The 25,418-nt window shown below is 33.3% G+C and overlaps 3 protein-coding genes across 4 annotated transcripts; all 3 read left to right on the top strand.

Moving 5' to 3' along the window:
- Positions 1–14: 14 nt before the first annotated feature.
- On the top strand, positions 15–2,757 carry LOC122578309 (F-box/LRR-repeat protein 14). Of its 2 annotated transcripts, XM_043750240.1 has the most exons (3): positions 15–86; positions 565–688; positions 1,175–2,757. In XM_043750240.1, exon 3 carries the CDS (start codon positions 1,231–1,233, stop codon positions 2,641–2,643), a length of 1,413 nt encoding a protein of 470 aa, XP_043606175.1. In that variant the 5' UTR covers positions 15–86; positions 565–688; positions 1,175–1,230; the 3' UTR covers positions 2,644–2,757. The 2 variants fall into 2 exon arrangements, with proteins under 2 accessions (XP_043606175.1, XP_043606176.1); XM_043750241.1 differs by lacking the exon at positions 565–688 and having other exon boundaries at positions 24–86.
- Positions 2,758–4,331: 1,574 nt separating this feature from the next.
- Positions 4,332–7,735, top strand: LOC122578310 (acetylornithine aminotransferase, chloroplastic/mitochondrial-like). The gene is made up of 3 exons (XM_043750243.1): positions 4,332–4,912; positions 5,829–6,260; positions 6,999–7,735. Exons 1-3 carry the CDS (start codon positions 4,478–4,480, stop codon positions 7,536–7,538), a joined length of 1,407 nt encoding a protein of 468 aa, XP_043606178.1. The 5' UTR covers positions 4,332–4,477; the 3' UTR covers positions 7,539–7,735.
- Positions 7,736–17,147: 9,412 nt separating this feature from the next.
- Positions 17,148–17,834, top strand: LOC122610706 (ethylene-responsive transcription factor ERF084-like). Its single transcript, XM_043783672.1, has 2 exons — positions 17,148–17,688; positions 17,761–17,834. Exons 1-2 carry the CDS (start codon positions 17,148–17,150, stop codon positions 17,832–17,834), a joined length of 615 nt encoding a protein of 204 aa, XP_043639607.1.
- The last annotated feature ends 7,584 nt before the right edge of the window (positions 17,835–25,418 follow it).

Here is a 25,418-nt window from a genome sequence, read left to right as displayed (position 1 = left end):
AATATCATATTTTCCCAAGCAGATAAGAATAGTTAAAGTTAATATTAATAAATCAAACCCCTCACACGATATTCGTTTCGTTTCAGGTACATATGTATACATTTACATCTTCTTTGTTTAATCTTGTTTGAAAATTTCATTTTATACAACACGTAATTACATTTATCTTCTTTTTATATTTGTTTTTAGACTAACTACTGTTTATTTCATTTCATATATTATATATTTGGATGGATTCGTTTATGTGTTCCTGGATAATTATAATAGTTTTGTTATAATCTTTAAATTGTTAGTTTTAGGATTGGTTTTTACATGTCACGCATATATTGGGCGGGGAAGTTAGACTTTTACAAACAAATTCTTATAAATACATATGGCATGACATATGTGTTTTTCTGAATTTGTTTTCTTTTCTTTTTTGTATAAATGTTTGTATAGATATAGATAGATATATTTGTTTTTGATAGATATATCTATAATTTACGAATATGCCATTTAGGAGTGTTTGCCTGTACTGCAGTGCCAATTGCCAAACCATGTTTATAATTCTGAATTGTTTGTCAGATTTCAGGCAGCTTTAACTGATTCTATATGTTATATGAATCAATTTCTTCGAGTTAACTATTGAAAAATAAAATGTGTTTGGTTATTAAGCATTGCAAGGGATTTTTGCCGGGCTTTTCATCAGGTAATGTTTTCGTACAAGGTTTCGTTGGATTTTAATGTGACATCTTTTTTTTTTTTTATCCTACTGTATTGAGTTTGAAGTGGAAATATGTTCAATTTCGAATCGAATTTTGGCTTTTATTTGTTTGTTGGGAGTTGGGACAGGGGGAGTAGAAATATATTACTCGTATATTTAATCAGGTGGTTTGTGTATTAGCAGTTTGTAGTGTAGATTCGTTGGCTTTATTGGTACTGTAGAACCTTGTATGCTTTTCTGAATCTTTTCTAAGCCACTTAACCTTGATCTTAAAACAATCTGTTTGATGCTGAATTTCAAATTGTAGCTCCTGTTTATATATGAGAATGGAGGGACTCGATATACATTTCATTTGGTAGAATGCTAGTTTTCGTATCAAATTTATTTTGCCAAATGGGTATTATAGGCACCTTTGATGTTTTCTTATATTCAGAACATGTATTGTTTCTGATATGTATCTTCTTTTGGCAGCTCAGGGTTTAATGTTTCCGTCCTAATTTAATTCTTTCTTTGGCAAAGGGAACAATATGGTTACTATGGATAATCTCCCTGATCAATTAGTTTGGGAGATTTTTAGTAGAATTGAGAAAACCGTTGATCGAAATTCCATATCTTTGGCTAGTAAACACTTCCATAATCTTGATAACGAACAAAGAAAATACCTTCGTATTGGCTGCGGATTGAACCCTGCAAATGAAGCGTTGACCTGTCTATGCCTCAGGTTCCCAAACTTAAGCAAAATCGAAATTACATACGCTGGTTGGATGTCCAAGTTAGGCAAACAGTTAGAAGACCCTGGTCTTTCTGTACTTTCCAACAGCTGCCCGTTTTTAACAGATGTCACCTTAAGTTATTGCACTTTTATAAGTGATGCGGGTCTTAGCACTTTAGCTGCGTGCTCCAAACTTTCATCATTGAAATTGAATTTCACCCCAAGGCTTACCGGCTGTGGCATATTTTCAATCGTTGTGGCCTGCAAAAATCTTAAAGTCCTTCATCTTATACGCTGTTTGAATGTTAGCAACCTTGAGTGGCTTGAATGTCTTGGCGGACTGGAAACTCTTGAAGATTTGTGTGTGAAGAACTGTAGGGGGATAGGGGAAGGTGCTCTTGTAAAGCTTGGACCTACATGGCGTAACATAAAACATTTGCAGTTTGAGGTTGATTCGAATTATCGGTACATGAAGCTTTATGATCGGTTAGCTGTTGACAGATGGCAACAACAGTTTGTCCCATGTGAAAACATGGTAGAGCTTAGCTTGATAAATTGTATGATCAGCCCGGGAAGAGGGCTCGCTTGTTTATTAGACAAATGCAAAAACTTGGAGAAAATTCACTTAGACATGTGTATAGGAGCCCGAGACTGTGACATCATTGGTATGGCCCAGAGCTCAAGAAATCTTCGATCTATATCAATTAGAGTACCGTCAGATTTTTCACTTCCTTTATTAATGGAACACCCATTGAGACTCACAGACGATAGCTTGAAAGCATTGGCTCAGAACTGTACACTTCTCGAATCAATCTCATTGTCTTTCTCAGACGGTGAGTTTCCTTCATTGTCTTCATTTTCTCTTAACGGAATTCTTAATTTAATCATAACTTGCCCTGTGAAAAACCTGTCTCTTGATCGTGTTTATTCCTTTAACAATATTGGAATGGAAGCTCTTTGTTCTTGTGCTCATCTTGAAACCTTAGAACTTGTTAGATGCCAGGAGATAAGTGATGAAGGACTAGAACTTGTAGCCCATCACCCGATATTGCGTGTATTGCGATTGACCAAGTGTCTTGGAGTCACTGATGATGGGTTCAAGCCACTTATTGGTTCTTGCAAACTGGAACTTCTTGCTGTGAATGATTGCCCTCAAGTATCTTATATGGGTGTGCAAGGAGCTGCAAAGTCTGTGTCTTTTAGACAAGATTTGTCATGGATGTATTAAATTTCATGTTTTTTTCTGTGGTTGAAATAAAAACTTTGTTGTAATTCTATAAATTCGTGCAAACTTTTGTCATATGTTTTTGCAGTTTTATTGAACGATACAGTATATGTCATATATACCTAAATACAGAGTTGCAAGTGGCGATAGAGAGAACTAGAAGATGGTCAGTAGTGGGTTTGTGTTAGTATTCAGATAATGTAGTAATGTACCCCTTGTGATTGCCGAAATGCTTTGTGAGTTTTTGTTTAAAAATTTATGGATCCCATGAACAAGGGTAAGAGTTTTACATTTCATGTTGTCTTGATTAATGTTTTTTTTTGGTTTATGCAAGCTCGATTAGTGTTGTACCAATACATGGTAGAAAATGACCAACCCATGTACCGGCAGAGCCCCTCACGGTTTCTTCAAAGATTACATATATATTGGTCTTGATGCTCATCAGTCACGTCTCTTTTACACATATTTTGTTTATGTTGGAAGCTATTCGGTGAGGTTACATTCTTTTCACTAGAGATGATAATGTGTTTATGAGACGGACATCTTTTTTAGATTCACTCTTTTCCTCTCCCTTATGGTCGAGCTACTTCGTTCCTCTCGGTCTCATTAACATCGGCTTCCCAAAAGCCATCATTTTAAGCTTATGACATTGATGAGTGATCCAACAGTCTTGAGTGGCAGTTCTCCAAGGAGAAGGGATCCCCAGGTAGGAGAGCCAGCCGGGCCGGGGGAAAGAGGTAGTCGAAGACTACCCAGGAGTAAGTTTTGGAATTGATTCAGAGTTGCCACTCCTCAATCTTCAAAATATAGTCTAGTCCGGCGATAGAGGGCTTGATACTGATCTTCGAATTTATCAGGTGAATGGAGGGTTTTTTTTTTATAGAAAAAAAAAACTACTAGCAAAATACTAGAGGTCAAGGTACAAGAGTACAAATTTAGTATACAACAATTACACAATTAGGTAACACCAAGAAAAAGAAACTACCTCTATTGAGAATTAAAATCAAACTAACCATGAGTTTAAAAGCAAGTAAAGGATTGTTGATCCAAGCGTCCCATCCAATTGTAGTCTTGTTGCGTCTATAAAGGAACCAAAAGAGGGGGTTTATTCGGATATACTTTCTACACGACTAAAAAGGCTTTGATTATTTCCAACTGCTTAGGTTTTGAGTGTAAAGTTTAGCAATTGATATTCAAAGCAAATTAAAGGTAGTTAGCTTTCTATGGAAACGGTGAAGTATTAACGTATAACTTAAAGAAGCCCAGTGAGACGATGGGAGATGAGCTTCATCGTTGAGAGGAAAACAACCCAGATCACTAGCTAAGGCCCCTAAATGACCATTTAAGTTAAAAAAATCCTCAACCTTTATATTGAAATCAAATGTTAAGATTTAAATTTGATTTTTAAATTTGAATCTTTTATTATAAGAGTTGAAACCTCTTAATTTGACTAGTTTAAGTTTGGAGAATATTATGAAATTTCTTGATATCCTTTTCATACCGAGATGGCGAGATCTCTTTAAATATCATATTGACCAGAATGTCAAGTTCATTGAACCGTGTATCCATAATTCCATACGGGTTGCATAGTTTCGTTGAATGGGCCAAAAAATTGCACGTAGAAGGTGGCCCGTTTGGCAATAAAAAGACAAAAAGAAGAACCGAACACAAATAGAGACATACAACTAATACAAGTGGTGAACATGGCCATGATTTGAAAACCCTAGCAACCAAATCCCATTTTAAGTACATACATACATACATATATGATTTGTAATCAATACTGTATCATATCTGGCATCATCATAACATTATTATTAAGAAAAAAGTTATCATAATGAGTTCAATTTACGGAAACTTATTATTTTCAACAATTAATCTTAATAATACAAAAAATCCCCCCAAATTTACTACCACTAGTCATCTATGTTACTTCCGTAGTAGAAGCAGCAGTAGATTACATTCACAACTAATCGACACCGCCACTAATGATAATAATCAAAAGGAATTGGAATTGGAAATGGAAATGGAAAAACAAGTGATGGAAAGGGAAAAGAGAGTGATAGTTGGGACTTACGGAAGAGCCCCTGTCGTGTTCACCAGCGGCATTGGCTGTACCTTGTCCGATATCCACGGCCGTCAGTATCTCGATATGACGTCGGGTATCGCCGTGAATGCGTTGGGCCACGGGGACCCTGATTGGGTTCAGGCCATCACGCTTCAAGCCAACACCTTGACTCATGTCAGCAATATCTTTCACACCCTCCCTCAGGTACCCCCCACCCCTTCATTCATTCTTGCTCCCTTTTTTATTTTATTTAGGGGTAGGCAGTGGCGGAGCTTGGTGGCCACGGGTGGCCATGGCAACCCCACGATATATATAAAACTCTATAATTTTAGTACTATTTTTATGTATTTATTTAGTTTAAAGGTAATTGGCAACCCGACTGGTAGCATTTAATTTTATAGTATAATTATTATGCTTATTAGTATCAAAAACACTATTCGGCAACCCCATACTGGCTCCACCACTGGGGGTAGGGGTAGTGTTCTTGCCAGCTCGGCAACCTAAGCTATTTTGTTTCATAGGTTGATTAGCACCCGTTTGTATTCTTGGGCCCATCGGGTCTCAGGATTTCCTAGTTATTTTCTACTTTTATACATGTATGTCGGGTTGATACCATTGTTTTCTGCTTTTATGGCTTATTGGGAGGGGATAAGGGGAGTTCTTGCACATGCCAATAGTAATTGTTGCTCTCATGCCACATGCTTAGTTTTATGCAAGCATGTTTATTAGGTCTCTTTTATGAGGTGTAATATGTTCAAATGGGTTCCTATTTACTATGTATTGTTGGATTTGCGCTTAAGTGTGCTATGTGCTATGTTACTAAACTCTTTACGCTCTCCTGTTATTTCCTCGTTTGGCCGGAGGTTCTTATGCAAGCAGTCTTTCTACCTCTGGGTAGAGGCAAGACTGTCTACATCTCACCTCCCCCATAACCCTCATGCAGGGATTGGGTCTTGTTGTTGTTGCGGATTATTTTATTTAGGCCCATACATATCTATATCATACATACTTTACATCATCAAGCTGCTAAATTGTGTTTGTTAGTGTTAGATACTTAAAAAAAAGTTAGTTTCTATAATCTTGTTAAATAAAATGGGTGATGATGATTTGGTGCATGCAGGTGAATCTTGCAGAGCGACTTGTAGCCAATTCATTTGCAGATCGTGTTTTTTTCTCAAACTCTGGAACTGAAGCTAATGAAGCTGCCATTAAGTTTGCAAGGAAGTTCCAAAGATATTCACATCCCACGGATCCCCATACTACTGAATTTATCTCGTTTACTAACAGCTTTCATGGGAGGACAATTGGTGCGCTGGCCTTGACCAGCAAAGAGCATTACAGAACACCTTTTGAGCCCGTGATGCCTGGCGTTACTTTCTTACCATATGGGGATATCGATGCTGCTGAGGAGCTGATATCTAGTGGCAAGATTGCAGCGGTGTTTGTGGAACCTATTCAAGGGGAAGGTGGAATTTACAGTGCTACCAAAGAGTTTTTGAAATCTTTGCGTGCTGCTTGTGATAAAGCTGGATCTTTACTGGTTTTTGATGAGGTATGATCCTAATTACTAAATTATCGAATTTTTAGTACAATTTTTTGACAGTTCCATGTACTTCCAATCTTGATTTACGAGGTAAGAGTATTGGTACTTGCTAAAAAAATGAAGGTGAACGCTTGAAGTGGCAAAATGCAGGTCAGCGGTCTTGTGTAACGGTTTGTGTTTAAGACTTAAAGAGGATTGATTTAATAGTATCAAAATGGCCAGTTTGTTAAATGAAGTGATTTAGGGAGGTTGTAAGCATTAGATACACTAGGTGACTTTTGACTTGTAATAAATGTGACTAAATGTGGCAACTTTGACCCATTTACATGAGCTACACTTTATCTTTATGGGCCAAACAGATAAAGCTAACTTTTTTGTAGCTAAAATTGAAACGAACATGCACTAACACAATCAAAATGAGAATAATTTATGATGCATCACACCAGTTTAGGGGGTTGGTTGACCTCCATACACATATTATGTCCAATTTTTTAATTTCATTATAATGAGGAATGTACATTGACTACAAACGCTATTATTAGAATGATGAATGTGTCTTGTTTTTCATGAAGCATTTTAAGAGGTTGTAAGTAGTTAGTTTGAACACTTGCTTGTTGCATTTTATTAATATACCCATTTGACTAACAGGTATAAATTGTAACCAAAAGTGACATATCCTCACTCAAATGGGTTAAAAAATTTGTCCTGTCTATTGAATATGTAATCTTTTTATGTTTCCAATTATAGGTTCAGTGTGGGCTGGGTCGAACTGGTTATTTGTGGGCACACCAAGCTTATGATGTAACCCCCGATATAATGACTCTTGCCAAGCCTCTAGCTGGAGGTTTGCCGATTGGGGCTACACTAGTAACTGAACGAGTAAATGCTGCCATCAACTATGGGGATCATGGAAGCACTTTTGCAGGCGGGCCCCTTGTTTGTGCTGCTGCAATTTCTGTCTTTGATAAAATTTCAAACCCGAGCTTCTTGGCCAGTGTCATCAAGAAAGGCGACTACTTGAAAGAAATCCTGAATAAAAAAGTAGGAGAAAACTCGCACGTGAAAGAAATACGCGGGTTTGGTCTTATTGTTGGAATCGAGTTGGATGTTTCTGCAACACCACTTGTGGATGCTTGTCGGGAGTCTGGTCTTTTAATATTGACTGCAGGAAAGGGCAACGTTGTTAGACTGGTGCCACCATTGATAATATCCACACAGGAACTGGATCGTGCGGTTGAGATCATAAGTGAATGTTTACATGTTCTTGATGAGAAAGTTCTGAGCTAGAACATAATCGGTCAGTTATTAATTCTATTTTATCTTCCTTGTTTGTATATCATTAAGATATGATGGGGATATCTTTGTGTTTTCAAATGTAAGGTATGTCAGAGTATCCCCTCCTCCAGTTGTAATATTGTAACTTCATGCTTAGGAGACCTTTTATAAGTTGTGTTCTTTTAACTCAGTGGATCATATTTATAGCATCCGTCTGTAGGTTGTTTTAGATGTCTGTTCTTGAAATAGTTGATGCATTTTGGTTGATTAATTAGGAGGATTCATCATTTCCCATATTATATAGTATATATATATATATAATATAGATATAGATATAGATAGAGGTGTACAAAAAAACCGGGTTGGAACCCGAACCCGAAAAAGAAACCGAACCCGAAAATGGTCAACAACCGGGTTTGACCCAACCCGGCGGTTACAAACCGGTTTGGATTTTTGGGTTTTATTTTCGGTTAGAAACCGGGTTGAGTTCGGGTCGGGTTTGGGTTTTGGTCAAAAAAACCAAGTCAAACCCGGTCAATAACCGGTCAAAGTTTGACCCCAAACCGGTTTCAAACCGGATCGGGTTGGGTCAAACCCGGTTTTGGTTCCGTTGATCGAAAAACCGGTTCGGTTTCGGGTCGGGTTGGGTAGAAACCGGTTTTTGTTCACCTCTAGATATAGATGATGAGCAACCCTTTTACATTCTTAGCGGTTGAAGTTTCAAGATAGATCTAGTCTTTGTTAATTACAGGTAGTCTATATTGTAATACTATTGACTTCTAGTGTCTTGCTAGATAGTCTTAATGAAAATATAGGATTGAGATCCTCTAAAGTTGATCCAACTTTATCTATGTAATTGGATGAACTTTAGAGGATTTTAATCCCAAAATTTATAGATAATGAGTTCAATTTCAATAGTATTTACCCACTTTTATGTTGGTCTTTAACTTAAATACTCAGTAAGCCAACATATGTTTTGCCCACCCAAATGTTGTGAATTGGCGGGAATGTTCTAACCCCGGGAGGCTTTAGCAAGTCATTATTCGCTTGCAAAGAATAGTACTCTCCTATTACAGATTTACAACGTAGCATGTTGAGTTAAGTTTGAACCCGAGATTTGGTAACGTTATGTTTTGTCAAGTGAGGTAACTTTATAGAATCACAATTAATAAAAATGAACATGGAAGTCCTTTAGTTTGCAAGTTTCTTCAATAACTTTGGAGTTTGGACTTGTTTTAGGGTTAAGTATTTTTTTCATCCATGTGGTTTCTCAAATATGCATTTTTATCCCTCCGTTAAATTTTTGGCCGAAATCATCCTTGTGGTTTTCATTTTGGTCCTTACTTCCGTTAAATGTCCCATGTGCATGTCACGTGAGGGGTATTTTTGTCCACTAGACCTTTGGTGTCTCTTATAAATACTCACTCATCTCTATTTTACCTCATTTCGTCTCTACGCGTTCCCCAAACTCCATTGACTCCATGGTGAATTCAAAGGTTGATTTGATTTGATTAATTTGGGGAAAACACAAGGACGAAATGGGGTAAAATAAAGGTGGGTGGGTGTCTATAAGAGACACGGAAAGTTTGGTGGACAAAAATACCCCTCACGTAACACACACGTGGGGCACTTAACAGAAGCAGGGACCAAATGAAAACCACAGGGATGATTTCGGCAAAAAAGTTAACGAACGGATGAAAAATGCACATTCAGGAAACCACAGGGATGAAAAAAAAGTACTTAACCCTATTTTCAATCCCCAATAACATATATATTCTAAATACTACATAATAAATATAAAATCATTTACACTGCATTCTTGAGTTATTTTTTTTTTGTGGGGGGGGGGGGGGGGGGGGGGAGGAAAGGGAAGGCTAGGAAAACTTTTTTTTTCATTCTTCAGTTTTTTTTTTGAAAGAAAAACTTAAGGCTTTTTTATCCAAAAATTTTCCAGCCAAATATGGCCGGATTTGGAGAGAAAAGTGTACATCAATATATAAAAGTACCAATCTACCCCTCTGAATCTGCTGTTGCTCGATCTATGCTTGAATCTGCTGCAACTGATCTATGTTCGGATCTGTTGTTGCTGCTGTTGTTAATGGCATCAACTCAAAGAATGAAAAATAAAAGGATGAGGAGATGTTATGAAGGTTTTATTAATATTATTATTATTATTGGTTTTACTTGGTGAGGGGTTATTGCTCATCGGATAACAAAAAGTGAATCCAAATATTGAACAAGCATTATTAGATGAGTGAGATCCATATTCCATTCATTCACGCATTATTTTTTTTGTTTTTTGCTGCACATACATATAATTGGAGGTGTGTTTATGAAGATAAAAGGAGGACTGAGGAGGAGATGGAGACCTTTTAGACGAATGTGTGTGACATAACCAAAGTTGTGTTCATTATATGTAATCATTTTTAAATTATGTGTATTGTATGTAAAAAAAAAATGTATCTGATTAGTAAAAAACTTATACACTACTAATAAAGTTTAAATAAGTAAATAATTTTATAACTTTAAACTATATGTTACGTTTTTAAACTGTGTTTTGGAATAACTACTTTCTAAAGTGAGTTTTCCCTCTTAATATATACAGATAATCACTTTTATAACTAAACACCTTTTATGTTTATTTGTGTTTTACAAATCCAGTAGTTAAATAATTCACTCAAAATGTAATTCTAATTATGCACTTTTATGATCCAACACATTAGTCATTTTAGTAGTATATATATATATATATATATATATATATAGCAACTGAGACATCTTGTCCATAAGCTCAAAAGGGAAGTGGAAAAGTAAGTAAACACTCAATATCATTTTTAATGGGTTTAGGTTTCAATGTTGTGATGATAGATGTACGAAGGAAGTTAATATATCCACAGTGTTACCTATATTATGATGGTGTAGAAAGGATATTTCCAGTTTTAATCTAAGATTGATTAACATCTCCGATCTTGTAAGTTATGAGGAGAAGAAAAGTAAGACATGAGTATACTGTTGATGCCCCCACTAACACTTCAACTCGCTTCCAAGTGTAACATATTCCAGTCAACTTCATTCTTCATACATATATAACCACTTTGCCAAATGTTAGCCCGGCCCCTTAAATTACGTACAAAAATCTTGATTTAAACTTGCGGTAAGCCGCTAACCAATTTTGAAGAATGCAAGTCCACGATTACAAAAATTTTAAAGTGTCCTGTGTCCATATATTAATTATACATTTCTATGCATTTCTACGCGCAAAACATTGGTTTACTACCATATCAAAAGAGGTAAATGACCAAGACACTTTTCATTTGTTCACTATATAATTTGTACATACTTATAAATATAAACAAAATGAACAAATTTATACACATCTCTTTTAGAAGTGTAAAACAAAAAGTGGAGTGCATAAACTATATATTTGTTGGTGTGTTTAGTGATCTTACATTACATATGTTGTTTTAAGCCACTTATCTAATATATGACTTGCTACAAATACATCATCGTTGTAGGCCGGTCTAATACAAAATGCATAATTTTTCTAAAAAGATATCACAATTATGTCAAGTTATGAACGAGTATTAAACGAAAGTAAAACAACGAATTAGCTCAACACACTTTAAGCTTTCATTGATCAGAAAAAAACTACACAAAAAAACTGATACATCGAGAGGTATTTATAGGCTTCTAAACTTGCTCACCAAGTTTAGAGAGTCCTAATCCTAATACAACTGTTTAAACATTTTGTCCAGCATGCTAGACTGTTTCTTAAACAATTATTAATACTAATTCTAACACAATTAGTATTCTACCCTCTTAATTATCTACCTACACGTAGACAACTACGTACAGAAATTAATATTCTAACATCTTATTCTTAGTATATACTATAAGACAGTTGAACTAATGACTTATTAACTAATCAAATCATTTAATTTTATAAAATTGGCTCTCGCTTATGTCATCACTTAGATTAACTATAAATTAAAAATCTTAATAATCATTATCCAAATATATTATTATATTAATATTTGTAGAAAAAATTTCATTAGTTTACACTTTTTTGTTTTTCAACAATAATTTACATTTTTTACCCTGTAATGTTTAATTTATATTTATTTTTAACCATCAACTTGAGATGAATTTTTTTGAAAATTTTAATCATTTATCTAATAAAAAATATTTCAACGTATGAAGTATTGTTCACAAAAAATTATTTCAAAGATGAAATACAATATATGTTTTCAATGTTCTAGAAATATATCTATACTATATTATAAAGTAGATTCCTTTCAGATTTTCAACATTGAGTTAAAATTTTCAATATTGATTTTAAGTACATCCCCAAAATACCTCTCTCATCTATTCTATATTTATCTAAAATAACCATAATACACTTTTGTTCTCCTCAAATCTCAACCAATCATCTTTTTTCTCTCTCCTTCATAAATTATTTATTCCTCCAATTCATTCATAATCTTTTATCTCAAAAATCATACGTCGATAAATTATAAAAATTGTATGGGTGTTCTTAAAATTTCATACTCTTTCATTAGAGATGTCATTCGATATACTTTTGACAAATTTTTAAATTCGAGGTCGGAGGGTGGAGGCCGTAAGCATTTAACTATCACACTCTCTGACTTAGCTATCACCCCCACCATCTCACCGCCGCAACGCGCGGGTACTTACTCTCGTATTCTTTTAAATTTGTTTACATAACTCAAATTAAAAGTCCGAATTGTTATCAAATAATATGAAAACAAACCTAATTGTTATTTAATTACCATAGGACAGGTGATTGAAAATAAATCTATTCATGTTATGGGCCAGCATCATGGTTAAAGACATATACTTGAATGTCAATTATAGTATCACAAGTATGTTTATATTTTAATTCTTAATTATCTTTCATAATAAATAACACATTATGAGTACAATTAGTTTCAAAATATTCTATAATAAGGGAATTATTGTAGCATGTGCCTTGTGGAATGACTACGGCAAACAATTTCATCAATATGTCTCAACTAATAATGACAGTTGACGAATGTGTGATTATTGTACAACAACTTGCAAAGTATAACACTTGAAACCTACATCTTCAAAATTATAAGTTTTTATGACTTAAATGTATAAAGATCTAAGATTGAGAATATCGTAAGTCCGTGTCCGACATTAGACACGGGTCTAAAATTTAGTTATGTACTAATAACGTGTATAGTCTCTAACAAATGTTATGTATTATGATAAATAAATCAAGAGTCATAGACTTATAGTAGCCGTGTGACCTCTCATCGACAAAAGATTCATTATTTTGAAATTTGAACAATTAAGTTTAACATAACCAATGCAAGTAAAAAATTCTAATCCGTGAGGTATATTATTTCCAAAACAGGATGACGTACATGAGTTGAACCAAAAGATATGTTTTAATCAAACCACATTCACATAAAATCTTTTTACCAAGGACACCTAAATTAAATTTCTAACCTCGATAGATTGAACAAATTAAATACAAAAGAAAAAAACCACAATTTCTTCTTAAAGAAGAGAAGCATTCCATCCCATGGTCACATCTCTGCTCCTCCTCAATCACTCCTTAAAATTCCCCCGGTTAAACACAGTAATCATATTTTCTTTACAAAAACTGTCAAAAAACATGCAATATCTTTCCCTTCTTACGCAATCGTGACGCTTAAATTTTGATCCGACGGTTGGGGTTTTACTTATTCTTGAGATCATATCCACCCTTCAAATCAGTCTTTTGTTATTTCCCAAAGTTGCCCATCATTTCTCATTAAAGCTAAAGTAACTATTTAACGCCCCCAATATCCCAACCATTATTTTTTAGTATCCAGACCACTATCACACTTTTTGCAGCGATCCTCGCTGCAAAAAGTGAAAAAAAATGCGGGCCCCCATGTCTATAATGGTAAATATAGCAGAATAAAAGCGGGCCCCCTGTCAAGATCACTACAAAAAGTCTAGTCGGGTTACCAAAAAAGTGGTCGAGTTATCAGGCGCCTTAAGTAACTTCTAGGGACATTTATGTCATTATAGTTGGTGGGAGTGTGTGTACATGAATATGGGAGTATGACACTATGACCATAGATGACGGATTTGGGGTCTCATCGTAATCTTTATATACAAAATCCATCTTTCTTTTTAGATCATTAAATTATATTCCAATCTTCGATATTGATACTCTCTAGTCTGTGGTCTCTTCGTTAGAAAAAAAATTCAACCATAAAATGTACGAGTAATAACAAATTTATGGAAATGATTAATCCTCCTAATAAAATAGCCTAAAAATTCACCTAATTATTGGATGATGACATTTGAAAAAATCAGAGGGCAAGATTAGAAAAGAGAATTTGTGAATACTACATGTCACCTTCTTAGAATGTTAGGAGGATTTTTAAGCTATTTTATTAGGAGAATTAGTCACTTTCCACAAATTAATTTTAAGGATTTTGCCAATCATATCCTTAATACTTAGTGAATGCTTTGCTTTAAATATATACTAGTCATATGCCTGCGCGACATGACGGTATTGTGGCAGTTACGGCGACGGGTGGTGGTGGCAACGGGTTGTGTTGTCGGTGCTGGCGGTTATTAATGTAAAAGTATTTGATATAAAAGGATGTAGTTTAGTTATACTAAGAGTTGAGAAATGTATGTTGTAAAGTAATTTAATTATGGATATTAGGTGATGATATTCAAACTAATTGATAAAAGAGATGTGTAATTTGGGTAGATCAAGTTCTTTTTTGAAAAAAATTGAAAGGGGTTAAATGTTTTATAAGGTAGTATATATATATATATATATATTATAAAAAAGAACAGCTTTTTATTTATAAAAATGTTGAAATTTGTGTAATATTTACACATAGCACCCCTTAAAGTGTTTTTATCTACATTAGCCAGTTAACATTAATAATTAATCTACAATATCAATCATTTATCTTTCAAAATATTTCCATTAACCGTTTATATCAATTACTTTTACATCAATAATTTAGACTACTCGACACCGCCTCCGCAACTAACAATCGCTCCCACCACCACATCGTCACCGTAACGACCACCGTCACATTTGCGCGGGTACCGTGCTAGTATATATATATATAGGGTAAGGTTCATGTGAGAACTATTCACATATGAACAGATTTCAATTATAATTTGATTTGTTCATACGTGACAAATTTGTTCACATACACCATTCATATATGAACATCAAGTTACAGTATAATTTAGAGGTTCTCATGGTTCTTCCAATTCAAATAGTTTTCAAATGAACCTTTTCTCTTTATATATATATGTGTGTGTGTGTGTGTGTGTGCAAGTTATTTTAGAACCACTTATTTTATGACCAATTTTAGGACATGTGTTTTTTGTAACTTATATACCACCATGATCATCTCCGACCACCACCATGATTTTCCAGTCACCATGTCGCCGGAAAGTCTTAGTGTTTTTACAAAAAAAGTCTTGTATATTGTAGTAGATGATGATGGTGGTGTATAAGTTAAAAAAAAAAAAACACATGTCCTAATTAGTCTTAAAATAAGATATGGTACTAAAATAACCTACCTCTATATATATATATATATATATGGTATAGAATAGATATAGATAATTGTTCCTTAAAAATAATAAACCTTTAAATACAATATTTTATGAGTGAAAATTTTCACAAGTTGAAAAATCAACTTGATCCTCAAATTAAATAACTTGAGAGGATCTTTCCTCATATTATATTAGGAGTTACTAGAAGATTAAAGCCTTCAGTTAACAAAAATCCATTAAATATAAAAATGCGCTTGCTTAAAAAAGTGTTGTTGAATAAAAGCACGAAGAGAGATAAGACGTACGTGCCAAGATAAATTCAAATACATTTTATAACTTTGTCATGTAGTTTACTCTCTAGTCTATGGCAGTCAAGGTAAAGACAAAACTGGCATAGCAACAATTCTGTCATAGAGCATGATGAAGCGAAGAACTTCTATTCAAGTTTTGTTGGTATTATTAAAGGAGAGGGTAACACCACCAGGCAAAAGTCAACCCGATTAAAGTATTAGTGACGACGTTGCCGCTAATGCTCTAATACTGACAGAGGACCCGCTAATTTCTCTTTCAAATTTACCATTACAGACATGGGGGCCGTAATATTAACGACGACGTCGCTGCTAATACCCTCTATAGTGGGGTTACACATTTTCCCCAGATAAGGTTATACATCCCGATTATTAATCGAAGAATATTAATATATTTAATAATTTTGTTAAGGTGTTAACTCTATTTCTCATATCAACATTTTTTACTGATCGTGAAATTTATTAAAACCTTATCAAATTAACTTTGTCGATATATCAATCATTATGAGTACCAAAGGCCAAAGGGAAGACTCAGATAAGAATAAAGCTATGAAGAAAATTTGTCAATAAATATATATATATATATATATATATATATATATATATATATATATATATATATATATATATATATAGGACAATCAAATAATAACAGATTTAAATAAGAACGATGAGAACACATTAAAATCATCATTTTGATGCATTAAAAGTCCATAAAACTGACATAATGCATAACTAATTATCATTATTTAAGTGTTTAAATATATATATATATATATTAACACTCCGGTGAGAACACTCTTAAAATAAGAACTGTGAGAACACCTTAAAAACATCATTTTGAAGCATTAAAAGTCCATAAAACTAACATAGTGTGTAACTAATTATCATTATTTAAATGTTTAATAACACATTGATCCGTTAAAATAAAAAAAAATCATGCATATTTTTTGTTGGATGCATCATTTTGATGAATATGCATCCAAGATGGATGTACAAAATAAAAAACATGATTTTCTCGATTTTGACACACCAATATGTTGTTAAACACTTAAATAATGATAATTAGTTATACACTATGTTAGTTTTATGGACTTTTCATGCATCAAAATGTAGTTTTTAAGTGTTCTCATCGTTTTCTTATTTTAAGACTATTCTTATTTTGATTGTTCCCATAAATATATATATATATATATATATATATATATAATTTATATCATCATAGTCCCTTATCTTTTAAAACATCTACACTATTCATTTAGATCAATTAAATGTACATCAATTATTTCAACAATTCGTTCCCGCCACCATCACTACTCGCCGACATCACCACCGCTATTGAAATATTTAGATGGAGTGATAGTATTTGGATATTTGTCAGCCCCCATGCAAATACATATGCACAACTCCTATTCCTGTATCGAGGAGCGTAAAACCACTAGGTTAAAAGGGATAACACTACCAGCAAGAGTATTAAGTGCGGGCCCCCATATCTGTAATGGTAAATCTGACAAAAAATTAATGGACCCCTGTCAATGTTAAAATATTAACAACGACATCGCCGCTAATGTCTTGATAGGGTTGACTTTTACCTGATAGTATTACCATGTGCCTTCCTATATATATGCCTGCTTTTTGTTAGGCTTTATCACAAAGATAGATACTGGGGGTGCTACAACTTGCACTTTGATCCTCCTAGCTACAACTATACTGTTTCTCCCACTAAACTAGTCCCAAAATGAATACCTATTTCCAACCCAATCATCCATACCAGCACTACCCTTCAATATTTTCCAATGATCCTACTCTTTCAACCCCATTTCTTCTTTCCAATAATAATAACATTGACAATAACCCACTTGAAGGCATTGCAGCCATCGTCGGAGAACATGTTCTCTTTGGCAAACCAGCAGTACCCACCACCCAAAACGAACCGAAGTCGTCGCCGGTGGAGAAGACATACAGAGGGGTGAGAAAGCGGCCATGGGGAAGATGGTCAGCCGAGATACGGGACAAGATAGGGCGGTGCAGACATTGGCTAGGTACCTTTGACACCCCAGAAGAAGCCGCACGTGCTTATGATGCCGCTGCTAGAAGGCTTAGGGGTGCCAAAGCACGCACCAACTTTGAGATCCCGTCGGTATTCCCACTGTCCACACCTGATCAGGAAGTTATTATAAATAATAATAATAATCTCACTAGTACTACTTTAAGTAGTAGCAGTACAAGCAAATGCCATGCAGTGACATCAGTTGATCAGCTTTTTAGCACTTCTTCTTCATCATCATCATCATCAAAAATGAAAATATATCATCATCATCATCATCAACATCATAATAATAATGTTCAAAGTAACGTTAATAATCTTGAACTTGATTTGAACCTTGGTTGTTATGGGTACAACAAAAGGACTAGAACTATATAGTACGAGTAGTTTTTTAAATAATTAGCTAGCTAGTACTCCGTACTATACTACATATATCATATCATATCCCAACTCTATCTACATATATCTCTCGATCCGTATCCTGATCATGATCGAGTATTAGGATTAGATATCGTACGTTAACGACATCATTAACGCATATATTAGTTTTCTAGCCTAGCTAGTCAAGCAGTATGTTTTTTGTAATGGTGATTTTATATGTAAACGACGTTGTTTAACTAATGTTAGTTTTTTTCTTTCTTTAATTAATTTGTTGTGTGTATATATGCGTGTGTAAAATGGTACTATAAAAATGAACCATAATGCGTTAACGGAAATTGGTAAAAGCTATAAATAGATCAGATCAATTTGGTTTGTGATTTGTGAATTGTTATGATAAGTAAGACTATGGCCGGGGCGTTTTGGAATAACATATATCCTTAATTACCGGCCTGCTTTTTTGAACTTTGTTTTATGTTTAATAAAAAGGCAGATAATCACTAATTTTTCCAAACATATTTTTCCATTATTTGCGTCATGCAAACTCAATAATCAGATAATCAGCTCAAAACGTAATTACAATATATTTATTATTGGAAATGGTTAAGATATGATCATATATGTGATATATAATGTGGTATGTTGTGGTAATATTATATCACTCATTTTAGCTTTTGTAAACTTTTTGAAAAACTTTAATGTGACAAGTACGTACAGTAGTTAGATGTACGAATTTGTCTAATGTGCATGACTGTAAACTTACCGTCCGGTTGTATTAACTCCGGAAGGAATAAATGACGGAGAAAGTGGCAGGAAAAGGTACGATTGAACTGCAGTTTATGTGCCCTAAAAGATCTAGCTAGCTAGCTTTTTAATTAATTGGCAGTAGCTACATTACTACTACTGCACCTACAGTTCTGTACGTGATCTACCTATATATGTAGGATCTTGCTATTTATTCTTGGTTTCTTAGATTTCTTGATTTCTTTTTCAATCGCGCATGATAACCCGACCACCTTTTTAGTAATTCGATCAGACTTTTTGCAGCAACTCTGACAGGGGGCCCGTTTTTATTCTGTCATATTTACCAATATAGACATAAGGGCTCGCATTTTTTTCACTTTTTGCAGGGACCCTCGCTGTAAAAAGTAGTGGTGGTCGGGTTACTAAAAAAAAAGTGGTGGGGATACGGGGGGCGTTTTCAATTGGAGTTGCCCATTATTATACACCGGTTTTATGACTTTATTTTCTGGTCAACTTTTTACCTCTTCATGTGGTTGAACCGTTGAACCATGTTGAAAGTTGTTAAGATTTATTTCTCCCTTTTTCTTTTTTTTTTTTCCTTTTTAACATCAAAGTGACATATTGTTGATGAAATGAATTTTATTAATTTGTACTATAAGATCTTGGGTTTGATTGTTTGACGCTTATAATGGGATTTTCTACTCCATAAATTAATATTGAGTTTCCTCGTATTTTGTGTTAAAATATGATCAATTGGAAAAACTTGTAGCACGATAATGGTCCATTAATGATCGAAATGAAACAAGTGCCATCATAGTCAGTTTGGGCTAAACGGGACTCCCAATTTAATGGTATTAGCGGATTCCAGTACGCCTTGTAACGAAACGAAGCTGGTAAAAAGGGGTTTATTAAAATCAAAAATTTGAATAAGTAGAATCATGGATTATAGTTGAAGGGAGGCCCAGTGAAGAATTTGGGTGTAAAACTCATATTCCACACACACACACAAAAAAAAAAAAAAAAAAAAAAACTATAAGCAATAAGCATGTATATATTTTGTGGAGTTATACGTGGGCTAGTCAGTGGGTCACGTACTGTGTGTGTTTAGAGTAGAACTGATTGGGCCTGTATTTGGAATGATAATGATCCTAACAAGAGGTAAAAAGCGTACACTTTATAGTAACTTTTGTTGAATAGAATGAACACTTAGAATTTTAAACATAATATTAGTTGTACGATTTCTTGTGAGATTGATTTATATTACAATGTCTTAATTTGTTGTAAATGTTTGTGATGGTTTAGACTTGTGATCAAATGCTCTGTTTGTAACATCATGTAGTGTTTAAAATCGTAATAGAATGCTATTAGATACTTATATTAAAGCATATGACCTTCAAAATCAACAGAAAGTTTAATTCAATACAACCGATCACATGATTTTAGTTGAAAGTTGACAGATGTTGGACTACGACAAGATAGCTAATATTTTACAACACAAAACTAGTGGGTGTTCATTACAACAAAAAGCTCAGGATTATTTTTTCGCATTTTTTAAAAGTGTCAAAAATTATGTTAATTTACTCACATTTAAAATTGTATAAAAAAAACTTAAAAGTGTGAAAATTTTTAAAAATTCATACTTTTCACAAGTATAAATGTATACACAAAATGTTCACACTTAAAAGTGTGAGAGCTAATTTGTCACACTCAAATTCCTCGTACTTCCTCTTGTGTGAGAAAATTTGGTGTCACAAATTACTTCCACACTTTTAAGTGTAAACAATTATATATTTTTAAACACTTGAAAATGTGAAATTTATGTTTCTACATATATAATTGTGAAAAAATTTTGATTCTTTAACTTTATTCACACTTTTAAATGTGAGTTCTTTTCACACATTTATAAGTGTGAACAAATTAACAAATTTTTTACCATTTTTAAAAAGTGTAAAAAAATGAGTTTTAATAAATAACATATTTGTTGTTGTGGTGTTGTTCACTTACAAAATTTAATAGGGGCATGTAAAAATCGTCTAGCACTGAACATCAAAAATCTTAAGACCACCTTGTAGATCATGTATTTAAAAAGAAAAAAAAAATACTTTATACTTTATATTATAGCACATTTAATACTATATTATAAAGCATTTTGTTTTTTTTTAAGAAAAGATAATTTGAACTGCCTAAAATACCCATATTCTTTATTCACTAATTTAAACATCTCTACCTAATATAACTATAATAACTTTAAATCTCAACCATTCAATTTTTCTCTCTCATCAAATCTTAACCACACATTTTTTTTCTCTCTCATCTATAAATCATTTTATTACTCTAATTTACTCAAAATCTTTTATCTCAAAAACCGTATATCGATAAATTATAAAAATTGTGTGGGTGTTCTTAAAATATCATGCTCTTTCATTAGAGATGTTATTCGATATACTTTCGATGAATTTTTTAAATCCGAGGGAAGAGCCCGTACGGATAAGGCATTTGGTTATCATACTCTATGACTTGACCTATCATTCCACCATCTTACCGCCGCAACGCGCGGACAATATCTCTATGTAAATAAATATGGTTTGGTTCTTCTTTCGTCTCCTCTCTTCTTGGTGGTTTGGAATCACCCAAACCAAACACGGCCCATTTGGTTTATCAATGTAACCCAGACACAAGTACACAACCCATGTAATTCATTTATCTAAGCTGGTCAAACGAGTTAAATATGTAAACGAGTCAAAAGCTTTGCACGAAAACGAGTCACAGTTTCTGGTGTGGTTTTACATTCTACGAGTAGTTTCTATGTTGTATGAGACCGAAGTATCACTTCCACTCTTTCAGCTTATCACTTTATCAGAATAAAGAACATGATACCCACACATTTCATGAAAAATAAATTATTATTTTTGAGACATTAGAATAGGTTTAAAAAAAACTTGGTTAATAGTTCTCTTAAAAATAACTTAAATTATATGAAATTTAATAAGTATTCATTATAACCTATTTATACTTTTTGACTAACATGGTACATTGGTATGTAAATTTAAATAACTAAATTTTTGGTCAGTTAATTACATGTTCATAACTCCAAATCATGATGGGTTGGGCTTCGTTTCCTGGCAAAAAAGTAAGAACCCAATACGGAGGTATATTCAAAGCTAGAAAGGCCAAACTGTTGAACACTTGAACATAAAATTGTGTGTGTAATACTGTAATAGTTCAAATATATATATATATATATATATATATATATATATATATATATATACACATAAATATATACATGGGAAAATAATCCGTATTGCACGCTTTACCTATCTTAGGTATTGTCATGTTAAAAGTACATGTGTAAGTTAACTTACTTTCTTCTTCTCCGGCAAGACTGCCGCCGCCAACCACCACCATGATCGTCTCCGACCACCACCATGATCCTCCGGCGACGGTGACCATCTCCGGCGAGACTTACACATCGCCGAAGATGGGCGTCATCGCCAGAGGATCATGATGGTGGTCGGAGATGGAAGTAAAAATGAAAAAGAAGGAAGTAAGTTAACTTACACATGTACTTTTTATACTTTTTTAGTGCATGTACTATAATTATTTTTCCCCTTGTGTGTATATATATATATATATATATATATATATATCCAACCAAAGATGTAGCGGAGATACTTTTGACAACTTTTAAAGACTTAAAATGAAATTAAAATGCGATGGTTTGGAAGAGACTAGTTAAAATGCATGTAAGGGCTTTTGGGGGAAAGCGCCTTTATAAAGGATGAGTATCCTGAAATGTAACTAATTATGATCAAACGTATAGATATTTTGAATGAGTTTAGGTTTTGAATATTGTATGTTTTGACCAGACACCTATAAGACTTGATTGAAGGCTTTTGATGACGTTGGGATTTAACTTGACAAGACATTATCTACATAATAAAATATGTATTACACAAGTCAACTATGCATTGCACGTGAGGGGTTTAACGGATGAAAACTAACGGTTGTTAGTGACAGGATCGACCAACAATGAAAATGAAAAGTACAAGGACACCTGATGATAAAAAAAAAAAACACAAGTATGAAAATATGAATCGAGGAAATCACATGGACGATTTGTGACAATTTCCAAAAATTCTATATGAAGTATAACCGATGCTGAATCTTTATTTACAATATTCATATTCCCAAAACAAATTTACATCTATATGAGAATATATATGCATACAAAAATCAAACAAACCAAATCTATATCTATACATTGTGTATTTCGGATCTCGTTTGAGGTTGTGGTGGTGGTTGGTGAGTTTTTTTGGGATGGAGTTTTGGTGGTACCCGGTGGTAGCAGACAATGGTAACGATCGATGGTGGTGATACCCGTCATGATTGCCACAATTCCTCCGGCAACCACTGTCGCAGCCCACCTTCTGACGTCGTCAACCTACTTTTCCGTCACCTACACACAAAAAAAACAACCTTGTCGTCGCCTGTTGCCGAAAAACAACATCTGAGATAAATTTGGATTGCAAGTGGAGATGTAAATTAACAGCTTCAGATCTTGCAAGTGGTGATGTAATTGACGACAAATGAATATTATCGCATTGTGTTATCTCTTTTTTCTGTTGTTACATGTTCACTTCATACACTTATGACTTGTGTCTAGTTGGCACTGGTTCTTTTGGTGGTAGTACATGGGTATGATTCGAGTTGTAATTGTATTGGTTTTATTATCTTAGAACATCTCGAATGGAACTTGATCAAAAGTTTTTTTTAAGAAAAAAAGTCTTTCTAAAGCTTGATACCATTGGATACAAAAGCTTTTTTTTTGTCAAAAGCTTGATATTGATCAAGCTATTGAGCAAAAGCTTTTTTTCATAGCAAGGTTATTTAATCAAAAAAAGCTTTAGAAAAAGCTATCATTAGAGTAAATGACTTTTTATAAAGCTTGAAGTTAATGGATTGATGAAGTGGCAACAAAAAAAAACCTATTAAAAGCTTTTTATCATTGGAGATGCTCTTAATTTGATGATAGTCTAAAATGTATTTTGTTATCTTGATTTGGGTAAGAATGTGGTTGGAGCGAGCAAATGGTCATCACTTTCTTTTTTTTATTTGAAGAAAAAAATGAGATTTGGGTAAGAAAAAGAAGAAATAATTTTTGTTGTTTTATGTATAAAACCCTAATTCTATGTGACGATGAAGAGAATATTTGGGGAAAAGGTTTTGATCTATTATTGTGAATAGGGTGGGTAAAATGTGTTATAAGGGTAAATTTGGATTGAAATGTACAATAATACCCTCATTTTGGTATGCACGTGAGGGGGTTAACGGTGCACAAAAAAGTCTGTTAAAGAGAGGGATCTGTAATGAAGCAAAAAGTCACCTTAGGGTGATCTAATAATAAAAAGAAAGCACAAAGGCAAAAAATGATAAAATAGCAAACCACAGGGTGATGTAATGAAGTTTTCTGTAATAAAAGTATTCAAATCATTTAACCGATCAATAAAAATTTACACGTAACGACTTATATGGGTTTTCATATATGTCATGTTATCAACTGAATCTAATATTTGGAATAGAAAAGTGTTTATTAGACCACCTCCAATGGAACTTGATGAAAAACTTCTTTTAAAGAAAAAAAAGTCTTTGAAAAGCTTGATACCATTGAGTACTAAGGCTTTTTTTTTATCAAAACCTTGACAATCTTTAAACCTTTGAAGAAAAACTTTTTTCCAATTTACACACAAAAAAAGCTTTAAAATTTTTTTTTGCATTGGAGTAAATGACTTTTTTCTATTTTAAATTAATAGATTGCTTGGTTGAAAAAATAAAAAAGCTTTTTATAATTGAAAATGCTTCCGTTGTGGGATTAGTTCATGACCTCAACAAACTTAGTGGTGGAATAATTCTAGCTAGCCCATAGGGTTAATTAGTTAATAATTAAAGCAAAATATGTTATTTGGAAGTTTCTTGGATTCACCATACACTAGTGATTGATCCACTAGCATTCATATCTATCTAAGATATACTATTCTTTTACATCTAGTTTATCTTCATTTTTGTTTTGTATGTCTTATGCTAATTATTCTGATAAAAAGTGTACAAATTTCATAAAAAAAACAAGAATGCTATTCATCACTAAATGATCCTAACTATAATATAATATAATATATAATACATAATCTCTATATAACTAAGAAAATATATTTTTTCCTAAGACAACACTTTTAATTTTTAGCCACCTTAGGACTTTTAATAAGTTGTCAATTTTTTGATTTAAATGAAATATTTATATTTCCATGTATAATCTTAATCATCTATCTTAATCCTAATCATCTAATTTAATCATGATCATCAAATGTAATACATCCAAACTTCGATTCAATTACTAGATATTGGCAAATGAGTTTACGACTATAATTCAATTACTATAATCCATATACATATGCGAATATAGTGAAAAGTTATTTTGAGAACCCTTTTTTTGCGAGAACCTTTGAGAACTTTTCAAATCAAGCCCAACCAATGATTATTCTTTACATGAAAATTGTTTTTTGATTGTTTTCTGAATAACTTATGTGTAATTTTGCAGTTTATAATTGTGTGGAGGCATGGATTATCATCCGGTATACAATTATATGGAGATTTGGATTATTGATCACATGTGCACGAATAGTGCTATGATTACATGTAATTGACTTGCATACGTGTGATCATAGCAATATTCGTGCACATGTGATCAAAAATCCAAATCTCCACATAATTGTATAACGAATGATAATCTATGTCTCCACACAATTATAAACTTCAAAATTACACATAAGTTATTCAGAAAAC

The sequence above is a fragment of the Erigeron canadensis genome, chromosome 8, assembly GCF_010389155.1.
Source record: "Erigeron canadensis isolate Cc75 chromosome 8, C_canadensis_v1, whole genome shotgun sequence".
Lineage (NCBI taxonomy): Eukaryota > Viridiplantae > Streptophyta > Magnoliopsida > Asterales > Asteraceae > Erigeron > Erigeron canadensis.
Note: the sequence above shows the minus strand (reverse complement) of the source record. Positions and strands in the feature narration are given on the sequence as shown.

Coding starts and splice junctions, on each gene's coding strand:
- LOC122578309 (XM_043750240.1), top strand. CDS start 1,231: ATGGTTACTATGGATAATCTCCCTGATCAATTAGTTTGGGAGATTTTT.
- LOC122578310 (XM_043750243.1), top strand. CDS start 4,478: ATGAGTTCAATTTACGGAAACTTATTATTTTCAACAATTAATCTTAAT. Junction 4,913..5,828: donor TCTTTCACACCCTCCCTCAG/GTACCCCCCACC, acceptor TGGTGCATGCAG/GTGAATCTTGCAGAGCGACT. Junction 6,261..6,998: donor CTTTACTGGTTTTTGATGAG/GTATGATCCTAA, acceptor TTCCAATTATAG/GTTCAGTGTGGGCTGGGTCG.
- LOC122610706 (XM_043783672.1), top strand. CDS start 17,148: ATGAATACCTATTTCCAACCCAATCATCCATACCAGCACTACCCTTCA. Junction 17,689..17,760: donor GCTTTTTAGCACTTCTTCTT/CATCATCATCAT, acceptor ATAATGTTCAAA/GTAACGTTAATAATCTTGAA.